The sequence below is a fragment of the Hyposmocoma kahamanoa genome, unplaced genomic scaffold, assembly GCF_003589595.1.
Source record: "Hyposmocoma kahamanoa isolate Upper Pololo Valley unplaced genomic scaffold, ASM358959v1 99879, whole genome shotgun sequence".
Taxonomy (NCBI): Eukaryota; Metazoa; Arthropoda; class Insecta; order Lepidoptera; family Cosmopterigidae; genus Hyposmocoma; species Hyposmocoma kahamanoa.
This window is the reverse complement of record NW_020656077.1, coordinates 1620369-1634220: the sequence shown is the minus strand read 5'-3', so window position 1 is coordinate 1634220 and position 13852 is coordinate 1620369. Positions and strand designations below refer to the sequence as shown.

At 35.7% G+C, this 13852-nt stretch overlaps 1 protein-coding gene across 5 annotated transcripts in view; it reads right to left on the bottom strand.

Annotated features, from left to right (window-relative positions):
- Nucleotides 1-13852, bottom strand: part of LOC113239499 (LIM domain only protein 7) — a 112959-nt gene that overhangs the window by 60595 nt on the left and 38512 nt on the right. For 4 of the 5 annotated variants that reach the window (XM_026476530.1, XM_026476531.1, XM_026476533.1 and 1 more), the window contains one exon: nucleotides 2508-2714. In XM_026476530.1, coding sequence (XP_026332315.1) covers nucleotides 2508-2612 — 105 coding nt within the window. In that variant the 5' untranslated portion in view covers nucleotides 2613-2714. Of the gene's footprint in view, nucleotides 1-2507; nucleotides 2715-3354; nucleotides 3492-13852 lie in introns of those variants that run through there. The other variant, XM_026476532.1, reaches the window with a different exon arrangement.

The following is a 13852-nucleotide window of genomic DNA, read 5'->3' as shown; positions in this document are numbered from 1 at the left end:
GAATATATATATATATATTTATTTATTTTAATATATATTATTATATATTTATATTAATCCAATACATATGTATGGTAAAAATACATAATTGTAGTCTTTTGGAAGCTTTTCTTAAATATCTGCATCAGTATATGGGGTATGTCAACTTTGTTACAGGGTGATGGCCGCTGCGGCTGTGCTTTTCACAACTTTGCGATTTAAAGTTCTAAGTGGCAACTGTTGTGGGTAGGAGTGTTGCTTACTGTCAGGCAGGCGCACGACTTCTTTGTCCCCTCACTTGATATATCATATAAGAAAAATGTAATTAAGCACACAACTGTACTGAAAAACACAATATATAATCACTTTTAGTTTTCAATATACAAAAAATGATCACGCATGAGTGAAAAAGTAAAAAGTGCCCATCATGACGACATTGACCAGAAATGGCTAAAGTGAAAGCATTGACAGTTTTTTCTTCACGCATCACCGATTCCGTACATTATAATTTTTTTGTATGGATCGTTATTTCAGCTAATATTGGTTCTGCAGCCGAAACCGGCACTAATCAATTGTAAATTACAATTTCGATGTTCAAATTACGTAGACAGCGGAAAATAATAAAAATCTAGTTTCCGCCCAATAAGATACACAAATTAGGTTTAAAATCTATAAAATTATGGACCAATCGAGTAGTTTAACTGCTGTGGAAAAATGTTAATTCTAGACATGGCAGTTCTTATAAAGAAAATATTAGTGCCACAAAATAGAAATGTTTATCACACTCTCTTTCATTATTAACAGCTGTAGTGGCACAAGAAATAGAGTATCTGAAGAATATGTTCAACAATCGGTAAACAGACGTTCTACCTGATTATGTTGGTGTTAATATGACCGCAGATATTCGAAATAAACATTTTTTAAGGAAAATATTTCGTACATATCAGAATACTTAATAACGTATAAAATTGTGTCCACTATTCAAATAACTTTCACATCTAGAAATTATTTCACTACAAATAAAACAACTATCTAACAAAACTAATATCAAAAATAATTTAAAAACATAAATATCAAAACTAGACCGCTGCTATTTTCTCAGTGTACATCGAAAGTGTTCACTTATTAACAAAAATATGGTTTGCATAACAAAAATACTGATTGCACATCAATTATTTAAATTAACTCAAAACGAAATAACAATCTTTTAACAAAATTACCGTAATTTTTCTCAAAAGTTGCTCCACAAATTATATTCGCTTATACAAAGAATCACGTACATGAAATATATTTATGATATAACGAATAACACATATTGCTTAACATTATTTCTACAATGTCATCTGATTTACTGAAAATAATGGGGACTTTTATCTCTTTCGCAGACAACCTTGAGTCCGGTACAATATGCCCGAGTAAAGAACAAGCGAGAACGCTAAGCTGCGCAAATGTAACTGTCCTCATTTTTTCAAAAACTATAAATGTAATCATGTTGTAGGCTCGCGATCCGGCTCAAGTATGTGGTACCACCAGTGAGGCCAAAATGTTCTAATTGGACAGAAAAAGGAAGCGTGGACGTCCTACGAAAGCAATACTAATAATTCAATAAAAGTTATTTTCAATTTATTTTAACTGGTACATTTGCTTTTTTTATTTTAAGTTTTGGAGCTGATTTTTTAGCCGACTTTGAAAAAGTAAGATGTTCTCAATTCGACTGTATATGTATATTATTTTCTTGTATGTAGGTATGTTACGCGATAACTGTGACCCGATTTTGATGATTCTCTTTTGTTGAAAAGAAGGTACCTCAGTAGAGGTCCCCTTTAGATTTGATTTGAAACTAGGCAACTAGAGGCAAACCAGGTTTAGCACACTTTCCGGTAATCGATTTCAATAAAACTTGGCAACTAGATGGAATTTCACGAACTTTTGAGGTAATTTTTTTAGTACTCTGTACTGAGATTATCTTGAAAGCAATTCGTAATATTATATGAACCTTTACTTGCAAATACAAAAGAATTGACTGCGATTTTCAAGCAATTACACTTTGTTGCAATGTTTGTTTGCAATTTTAATTTTTTTTGTCGGTCTTATTGTTTTGGATAAATTGTATTATTAGACCATTATGTCAAATAAAATGTTGTTTCATTCCGATAGACCGATGTACCTTTTAGTGAAATAGGTATGTTTTTTCCCATAAATTTGTGGTCATACGTTTGTTGTTTATGCCAGAAATCTAATACTTGTATTTAGATGTTAGACATGCAGAGCGATAAAATGTTATGCATTAATTTTAGCTCATAATGCTAAATTCATTTTCTTTTCATATGCATATTTTTATGTGCAATCAGTACTTTTGTTAGCCAAGTTGCATATTTGGTTGTAAAAAACTTGCTTTTTTAGTGAGCGGTTAAATACTACCCTTTTTTTAATTATATACCTACTAGTGAATATCTCACACCCTTTGCTGCAACCCAGAACACTACTAGTGCTTTGCGGAATGAATAGGTAGTTTGTAGAATACTTACGGCTTTAGAATAGCCGCTGCCAGCGCTGCCATCAGAAGAGTTGCTCAACCGCCTCTCGCTGTTGGAGGCTGGCGGCGACCACGCTGACCCGCTGTCGGACGGCATTATCACACACCAATAACAACTGTTCACATCATATCGTTCTGCACAACACTTTAGTTTGGCGCACTATTCCAAATTGCGGTCCATTTCACGCATATCTTTTACCTGAAAGAGAAAATAATTTAAATTAGCATTTGTTTAAATGTCGAATTATGATGATCAAGTCACATATTTTGCATAAAATGCAGTACAATTAAAGTTATTTAAGTAAATTAATTACTAAACCATTATGTAACTGAATTTACGTTTACTATTATAACAATACTCGATTCGTATTGTTATTACTTTGTTGAGGGTACAATAGGCGACTGCAGCAAAAAATGCTATAAAAGTTGACTCAGGTAAACACTCTTACATTCAAACAAAATAGTCTACAGTATCGAAACTATTATAGTTTTAAATCGATCAGTTTAGAGCGCTGAGAGTAAGCTAAGTTGTTTAGTTATAACCCTTCAAACATGTCCAAATTACGGATCACTAAACTGTTCGAGCCTGCAACTGTAGAGACTGCTCTTGTAATAAACAGCTGCAGAATGGTGATTGCCATTCTCCAAAAAGAATTTACAGAGGCAATGACACAACACAGATAAATTGCTTAAGAGCGACAGACTTCAAAATTCGTAACACATTCGCTTTAGCAATGTTCTAGCAAAATTCAATGAAAACACAAAAAAGTTAAAAATCACGTTGCTTATGTAATGTTCACATTAACACAATGCTACAACAATGAGAATGCTTTAATTACCCGTTTAGCGGAATTCCACGGCCGAAGGATATGTAACAATAGCACAGGAACAATAAAGTTTACAATCGTGCGGGTATTTGTGAACGAATAGCCGTTATTGTTATATTTACGTTCCACGCGTGACACGTCCGTATCGTCTGTCGTCGCGGTCGACACTGCGAGTCGAGCGCGCGCGCTGTTAGCTAAACCCCAAATGACAACTTTGATAACATTTTCTTAATAGATAACATGTTATTATTAGATATCGAACAACTTATTTGTACCTACAACAAAATATCAAAAACAAGACCGAAGCTAACATTCAATGTACACTTGTCTCATCCAAAAGTTTGGAGTTTCTAGAACGACTAACCGATCGAATTTTTAAAAGTAGAACGTACTGGACCGATTAAACATTTGACAGGACACCCGTAATTCTAACTTTTATGACGTACAATATAGGGTCTAGTTTTTAAAAGCTATTTATTACTACGTGGTGCATCATCCATTCAAGTAACATTGTGAACCCTAGTACGCAATGTGACACAAGCTGGCACGAGCAATCCATTGCAGTTGGCGATTAGAGAAATTGTGGTATTGTGTTTTTGCGCAGATGCTCACGATTTCGATAGGGTAAAATTGTTTTAAAAAACATCATTTGATAAAAACCCAATCGTATGCGCAATAAGGCTCAACTCACACTAGCGCAGAGTCGAAGCGTCGCGTCGCGTCGTTTTCAACTACAAAAATGCGAACAAAGGCGGCGAAAGCACGCGTCGACGAGAGTTGTCGCGCGATTCCGTATTTGCATAACACATATTTGTACCTTAATAATAGGAAAATAGAGATGAATATGCTAAAGGCGAAAAACACGACGCGTCGCGACGCTTCGACTCTGCGCTAGTATGAGTTGTTTCGAGCATAAGTACATACATAACGTCTAATTTCTGGTTTAGCGCAATCAGACTTTTGAGAGTATAATTCCAAATTTCTTTCTTTACTTTGCAGAAGTTGTTTGTAATCCCGTTTAACGTGTGTTATTTGACTTCTCTAGCCACGAGACACTTTCTATTTTACAACACGACGCGTGAGCAGTTAACGGCGAAATTGTTCCACCGTATATTCAAGTTAATGTCAAAGGGCCTCTCAGGTCATTGTTTGTAAGGACCCTGACAATAAGGGCTTGCAAGAGAAAGCGCTTGCAACGTCCTTATGTGACGATTTATTCAATCAGAGCATTACGACCGATTCAATATGAAACTTCTGGAGTGTTAACAGTTTACAACTTTTTTATCACATGGTCCGTATGATCTTAAAAGGAAGCATTTTTACACACTCACATGCCGACAGAAATGACAAACAGGGATTCCGCAACAAAATATCAATATTTATTATCCGTGTGTCAAATTAAGAGACTTGACATTTAAAGAGAATCTCAGATATGTACCAGGAAGGCCCGAGGTCGGTCAGTAACATGTCTACCTCTACATCCAGTTATGCGTATGTGGGATTTGTGTTCTTTGATCTGATAGTGTTTGGTATACATGATTTACTCGGATGTTTTCAAAATTACATTGTATTCTATAGCTTAAGATGATACGTCAGCGTTGTTATAATACAAAAGTCGTTGTAATACAATGAAAACTCAGAATGTGCAAATTATTATAATACAAAGTGCAATATATTCGAGCTTTTAACAGCACTTAGTTAGTAGAGACATCTGATTATTTTATTAGATTACAGGGTACATGGACAACGAAAGTATTTACATTAATTTGTATTATTGCCCAAAAACAATCCAAGACGAATTTTAGATGAAGCTGAATTCAGAACTGTGTGCTATTTATTCCTAACCATACCATATACGAATTTTTAATCGACTCTGGGTTTTGAGTAATATATTTTACATGCTTAAAAAACTCTTTTACTTGCTGTATTTACTGCTTCAGCCCCTGATTTTTTCAACGCGCTTAATGATTCATGGAAAGTCTGAATAAACCCAGATTTATTTGACGGGATGACTCAAAATTGTGAGCGTTACTGCTTTATCTTATATATCTTTCATCTGGCAAGATCATTATCTTGTTAGCATCATGAATCAAAATGCCTTGCGCGGGAGTGAGAAGGCATCATGAATCAAAATAGCTGTATCTGCGGCGAACGCAAAAACGGTAGCGTAACGGGACGCGCACGCGCGCCGCATGCCGATCCGGCTCGTGGATGACCACTGGTTATTGTCGTTTGCTGACCAACTTTTTACAAAATATACCTCAGCTCTAAATAAAAACGGCTAATAAGATTTTTCTCCCTTAATTCAGTTTGTAATTTATACTTGCCTTTTTTGCTACGCACGAACGAAGATCGCTCGTTGTCCAAAAAAGACAAGGATCTTCTCCACCGACCAACCTAGAATTTGCTTTGGCAAACTCGAAAAGGACATACACGATATTAACATCGAATGGTTCTGTTCTAAAGTGTTACGTGCTAGAAAAGCAGAAATTGATGCTATAAATATTATGATCACGTTCGAGAATGACCGTCCAACGGTGTAAGGAGTAAGTAGCAGACTAATAATTCAACTTAGTAACATAACGCCGGAATGAGCATTCAAATGTTTCCATTAAATACAAAACGAGAAATGCATTAAGAATATGTAATAACGCGAGTTGGATAGAATAGAGTCATTTATTTCATATCATTAGTGTTACAATAAATTGTAACAATTTAAAATACAATGTCAAGGGATAATGTGATATTGCCATTTGATAGCACAATCAATATTTTGCCTATCTACTAATAAAACCTGCCACCTTGAGGTACACTCGTACGTAGCTGTGTTGCAACGGATCGCAATTTCAGACCGTGAGATCCTAAACATTAATTGGGTTGCGTTGAAACTAAAACTAATTGCAAAATCAAAAGCAGAAATTGTGTAAAATAAAAGAATTCTGCTAGCAAGAACAAATTCCATTGAGGAGCGAAGTTGATATATAGTGTTAAGCAAACCTTTACGTACCTAATTGACCACGGTACTTAGAAAAGGAAAATATATGGTTGCACTGCGTCGAGAGAGAAAATGTTAAATAAATATTATTTGTAACAAGGGAACGGTAGCCGACTCATATATCGTATGTAAGTAGCATGAAGCTTAATTACTCAATTATAGAAAATAATAGTTTTGATAGCTGGAAATTCAAGAAAAGTTATCTTTAAATGATTAATAATCAATTCCATAAATAACAAAAAATTATAATACAACGAAATTTGACATTTTTTTTTAAACTTGGATTATTACAACCAATCCGCGCCATAAATGCTATGTCGATGCAAGCAGATACAACGTCAAAACCTGCACTGTAACATATTTGAAACGTTAAAGAAACCAAATAAAGTAACTGTCTACATCTACATTCCACCCATACCGAAGCTTACGAAACTTGCTTATTGATGGTATATTTTCTGCTCCTTTAACGGCCGCAGTACATGTTGTACTCAGGTAACTGATGGCGGACATATACCAATGATGAAACTAGAGCCTGCACTCTAGATTTCTACGTAAATGTAATTCTTGATGTAAGTTTGTACAAGTACTTACATCACATGTATCTCTGTTGGTCCTTTTCAAGTACGTAAACGAAGAAATCGTAACGTGATTCATCATCAAAGATAACAAAATGGCCAACATTAAAAAAAATACAGGTCAAGACGGTATTTATAAAGACGATTTGAAATCAAAATAAGTGATGATACTAAAAGAAGCTATAAGAAAATCTGATGGAAATGAATCTAGAGAAACCAAAATGGTTGGCAGGTACAGACATCGGATTGAGTTTAGTTACGCGTAACCCATCATTTGGATTCAACCCGAGACCAGAAAAAACACTTTTGCAAAAAAGAACACAACACATACTACTCGCCCCAAACAACCTTTGGAATTCCATTAGACATGCCAAACAAATGTTATCCTAAAATCCACGGTTTAAAGTTCATATTATTGTAAAAAATCATTAAGAGTTCTGTCGTTAAGGACATGGTAAGGAAGAAAGGTGGTACAAAAAGAAAATAATAAAATTGTAAAGCGGTACACAGGCGGCCTTGGGTTTTACTGTAGGCCACATGCCGGCTGTTGCTCCTACAGGCGGAGGTATGTGTGCAGCCGGTTCTGTTTTTGTGGGTCCGCTAAGTGTTTTGATGGATCGATTTCGGGGCCCTTGTTCTGGAGAGGTCGGTGGACGACGTCTCTAGTAATTTGAAAGGCTTTATATTACGTGTGTAAAACTCGGTAATATGTATATTGAATTGCATACAACTTTGGTTGAAGCTTATTTTAATAAAGATAAACGATGTAACATGTAAATGTTGATTCGTCACTTTTTAAATTCATTTTGCCGTGGTTCTTGTAACAACAAAATCGCCACTTGACTGTCGAAGTTTCACTGCGTGTAAAATGTAGAGCCCTCAACCACGAACTCTACTTGGCCTTCCAGTTTGGCGCATCGGTGCAGGTAACTGCACTGATGCGATTATTATAACTTTTACTTTATTAGCCGGCTTAGTGAGTTTAGTTTTTGACAATCAAGTAAATATGGCTGTTGTCGCTATGAGAAACTTCCGGGGTCGTGATCTAGGCGTAAGTAGTGAAATCTTTTAGTACTCGATAAGAATCTTTCCTCGTCATATCGTGTAAGAATTACGTAGAATGTAATATTTATCGTGCTAGCTCAGGATTTATTGCTCGAGCAACAGGTTTTGGTACATTAGGCAGATTTGTTGATGTCCTGGCAAAAGTTGTAAGTATATTAAGTCCGGATTAAATCAATTCAACAATGTTCGGTTTAATTATGTAACGGTGTTTTATAGATTACAGTTACTTATGCAGACTATTGCAGACGTTAAAATGGTATTTAAAAATATAATATTATAACCGTGAAGCCGTGCCATTCACCAAAATTGTATAATTTAAAATAATTGTTGCAATTAAGACAATTAGAGCATGAATGCATAATTGATACCTGTGTGTGCTCTAGTTTGAATTTTGATTTAGATAACGCCATGGACGGTGTGCGCAAGTCAGGATGCAGTTGAGAAACAATACCTATGACGTTTTTTAAATTATAGTCTGACACCACGATGACACCCTAATTGCGACGATTTAGCTGTATTTTTTGTCTAATTTAAAAACGTGGATTGCATGTACCACAACCACTAAAAGTAGACATTAGATTTGAGAATTAAAAACAAAACAATGACAAATGTTGTCTGTTTGTAACGTGATGAAGACTTTTTTCAACTAATTCCTGGCGACGTCTAATTTAAGCTCCAGTGTTGACGGAAATGAAACAAACTTGCACGAGAAGTGGCACAGTCAACGCACCGAACAATTGTAGAGTTCAAACAATATGCGACCAGAACGTCCAATAAAATAGCCGTAGACGAGAGTAGACTTTAACGAAGTGAAACTGTATCTTTGATGATAATGATAACAAACGCCATTACTTATTTGAAAGGTACTTTGTGACTTTGTTCGGAACTAACCTTCCTTTAGTTGATTTCATACCAAACTCAATGCTCTGTACGATTTATTACTCTGTCGACATAAGCAGAGAGTTCTCTAGCTCTAGCGACCATTGAAAACATTCGTAGGGAGCAGCTGTTACATCACAAGAACTACTGGCATTGTTTTGTTAATATAACATAAAGATATATATATATATAAAGATGCTACTTCTGTACTATGCACGGAATATATATCTTTTTACGTTTTTAAATAGAATAATAGACGTATTAACGAAAGTAACGGATACCTCGCGTAATTAAGTCGAATTTTAGCTGACATCATTCGAACCAGTCCGCTGTCCTTATGCTTGAAAGCTCAAGATTAAGTGCCACAGAGAGGCAAGTTATCCGTCAGTTTAGTCAATATACCTTTTAATGATTTCAACAAAATATTCGTCCCACAGGAACTCAATGGTAGAATACTTTAAAGCATTCTACTATTGTTCATAATGGTCTCGTATGTCCAAAGGGCTAAAATGTTGTGAAATAATCTTGAGCAGATTGTGTCAGGCTTCGGGCATTTTGCCATTTCAAGTGTATTGCATCACCGCGTTGGTGATAGATACATAAACGTACCCTGAATACAAATGTGCTTTTAAAAAACCAGTAACTTCTTTGTTCAATAATTCATAGGATGGCGATATTTTGTAAGTGCACACGTGATTAATCGACGGAAGTTATGCAATGGAATGTGGGTCCGTTCAATGATCGGAATACAGTTTAGCGTTGAATGAACAAAAGTAAATCAAAATAAAACAGCCTTAACAGGTCTAGTCAGCACAATCGGCTCGACACACTTTCAGTAGACCACGTCGTAACTAGACTTCATAGCGGGCTCGTAACTTTTTGTTGGATTAAATTTATACAAATACACAATACCTACATAGTGATTACAGGCTGTCGGGCGTAGCAAATCATATTTTGCTTGTGACAAACAGTTGCCGTGTTTTGCTACTAGCAGCCGCAGACAATGAGTTTCATACCAAAAACTGCTTTTGATAAGCTTACAATAACAATAGGTTTTCTTTTAAACCAGAGACATTCATTGATTTTGGACCATTTTCAATAATGAGTAACTTTTTTGGAAAATTATTATATTTTGTAATACTCATTGGATGCCACAAACGTCCGTCTATGTAATCCGATATAATGACGTTAAAAAACAAGTTGAGCTGTTAGTACAATTACAAAAATAATAGTTTTAAGCATGAATAATTGCAAATCATATAAATTAAAATGATGCATTACTATGCCAAATTTTATATTTCTACGTCTTAAATTTTATAAGAAAAATTGACGTGAAAGGTGGACTACAACATGAGCGTTCTTATAAGAGCCACATATTATCTTTTTTTTATTTTAGTAGCAGTAGAGCGCCTTGTGAATGCGTTCGTCCGGGGAAATACGGCCAGCTTACCTATTTCTGCAGCTAAGCAGTAATGAGAGCATTACTGTGTTACTGAAATTACAGGCACATGGGACTTATCAACTTATGTCTCAGAGTGACGGGTGCAGTGGTAGAGCTCCTCAGATTTTTGTGTACATTCACAAACACTGAGTGGCACTGCAACTGTTATAAACAGGCGTGTCGCTTACAACCAGGTGCACGACTTCGTTGTTCGTCCCGTCACTTGGTAGTATAAAAATAATACGGAACCCCAATAAAAGGCGTTATTTTCTTGTGATACTACAGAGAAAAAACAGCAAACTTCTTTGCTATGTTTAAATTGCCATCAAGCACGTAATTTAAGGTGAGTCAAGTAGATGTCGACCTGCCAAAAATTCCAATAAGTTATTTGTAGAATTTTGATTTGTTGGCAAGTTAATGACGTTGGAAGCGGCCGAGATTGCTATGGTGGTGGTTAATTTTTGTTGCGAATGGCTGTAGTTGGGCAGAGTTCGTTGCCCTTTGGTCAGCCGCGTTTGACCATAGACTATGGAGGGAATAGTGTTGGCGGTTAACAGAGCGTGACCATAAGTTACAAAAGCATCCCATTTGTCCGTTGCTTATTCCGCAATGCATCACTGCTTTTTATTTGGTTATAGCAAATTATATATATAGTAACTGTGTTAAATTTTATTTTATTGACAGTCGTAATTGCAACCCACGCCCGGCCTCAAATATTAATACTTTTTTCTGCAACCACACTTGATTAAATGGTTCTGAAATTGGCTGGTATAACAGCTCTGAGAGTTTCGTAAGATATTGAGCAATTTTGTTGAGATAGAAATTCAAAATTAGATATTTTCTAACATTATTATATATTTCAAGCAATAATAAATGATAAAACATGTTATATACACTCCCAGACACATAATTGGAGGCATTTCTCCATACATAAAGTCACGGCCATGTCCCTCAGGAGGGGTAGGCAGAGACCATGGAACGTCACCTTACTCTATATTGACACAACTTTCTAGCCTCGCATACATCAACTGCCCTTTTCATATAACTTCTTTTATTCTTGTCACTTCGGACCCCAGCCTTATCGAGGACATCACTGATCTGGTCAATGTAACTCCTTCAGAGACGTCCTCTTAAAACTTTCCATTCACATTCGCATTATAATCTGTTTAGTAATTCTTCTTACATCCATCCGCTCTGCATGCCTAAACCACCTCAACGTTCCTTTATTTATTCTAGTCTTCACATCTTTCACGTATTACTGTATTCTTCTGTACTCTATCACTCAACTTTACTCCAAAAATTTTCCTCAAAGATCTCGTCTCCACTGCAATAATTCTACTTTCATGCGTCTTCCGCCATACACAACTTTCACTAACAAACGTCAATGTAGGAACCAGCAAAGCATTGTGTATGTATGTGTGTGCTGGCATTTTTATTTATAAAAATATTTAAAATATTGTAATCATCGAAGAAAAAGTTTTCCCCAAGTAAATTTTCCACAAGAACATATAGAAATGACCTTTAATAGTTTTTGTTCAATCAAAGATTTTTTAAGCTTAGGGCATTTAATACTCGAAATGCAAGGTGTCCGGGAGTATATTTAAAACTAATGCTTTTTTTGGTGTATTTATACTCTATATAACTTGCGTCTATCAAAACAACCACGATCTGGGCATATTTCACTAAATAGTTTGCTAAAACTAAATAGCTATATTTAACGAGATTTATTTTAGATTTTATTTAAGAGGAAACTTAATTCGCTTAAGTAGGTATGAAAAGTGTGACCGCGTAGAGGACGTATACCATGTGATGGCGGAATGTGTACGGGTCGAAGCAGAAAGGAAGCCTGTTCTTTATGCGGTTCCTTATTCTTGAGCGAGTCAATGTCGGTGTCTTTAATAGTATCCTTTCCTCACCCTCACTGGATGAGGCTAAGGCGCTATATAAATTAGTAGCCAAATGTGTTAGTAGATGATAACAATGTAACGCGTTAGAGGTGGAATATTTTCTTCCAATTTAAATGGGACCGCTTCTGAGGTACCCTTTTTCCAACAAAAAAATAATCGTCAAAATTAGTTCACAAATTTGTAAGCCGGAGTTATCGCGTAACATACATACAAAAAAAAAAGAACACACCCAGAACCTCCTCCTTTTTTTGAAGTCAGTTAAAAAAGCAGTCGTCGTTTGCCATCCAAAATGCGGAAACATTACACCTTTATATTTAACGTGGTTTATTTAATATGTTAATGAGTTGATGAATTTTTAGATTCATATTATGTCATTGACTTACAATTATATGGACGTCGGGTCCGCGCTAAAAAGTGTCCGCACTTGTAAGGCGCTAAAATCGTATACAGAGCGCGACACTCCGCTTTAGTCTTCATTTGTTCTACTGACAGCGCGATACTGCGATGACATTACAATTTAAATTTCGAATAGGTTGACTTGGGACATTTTTTTCGTGGTTTTTGTATTAGACCCGTCGTCCATTTATTTGTAAGTCAATGTATTATGTATATATTTTAAATTTAATATAGTATTGTTCGATCACGCCAATTTTGTTAATTTTATGTCATTTACATAAACTTTTTTCGTAAATTTTATGAAAAACATAATAAATAGCCTTCTACTACAATAATGTCCTTGATGTCTCGAGGACTCGTGGCGGATTAAAGAATAAGCGAAACGTAAAAACCTAGTTCAAAGTAGAATAAAGGGGAAAAGCGTTGTCGAGATAGAAAAGATTTTCCAAAATACCTATTGCGCTCTAGTGCTGGCGCTTTCCAATATTAATATCCCTGACGGTGTTGTATATGTATAGAGCACGGTTCCGCGCGAGCAAATATCATAAACGACATTCGCCGGTGTCATCATATGTTACATCTAAATTGCTCCCACCGTACAACCAAGCGCTTTTGTACATTCCTCTACGAGATAAGAGAGTCGCTGGACCAGTTGTCACAAGATTGCAACAAACAAAGTACTTGCAGTAAATTGTAAAGATACACTTAACATATAAATATGTAACATGGTACACTCAGCCACTGATTAAAGTATAAAGTTAAAACGGGAAATATGAACACTGTCAATGACGCGAGGTACAATTTACAGCAATTTTTCTTTACGTGCTGACATACAACGGGATGAACCGTAAAATATAACCTGTGTCGAGTGAAATCGGAGGTTATTATTCAATGGCTATTAAATTGCGTAGAAAGTTGTCAATGTTCTATGACTTACAACGATTATTATAGATTGTAGCAAAAAAATTTAGAATCAGCAAAATTTCGAATTCTCGCAATATTTTTTTTAGTGCATTAGCGTCGTAGTCACACGGTGTCCTTAACGCGCAGCTGTTTTTTATTCGCCATTTAAATAAAACATATTTTTTTAAATTTTGTCATATTCGTTAGGAAGGGAAATAACACCATGATCTCCAGGATACGTGACGGGTTAAAATGTCGAAATAGACGCATCGTCACAAAATCTCACCTGATGTTACGCGACGATGCACTGTGATTCCCCCATAGGCCATAAATAAAAAAAAATCATTGG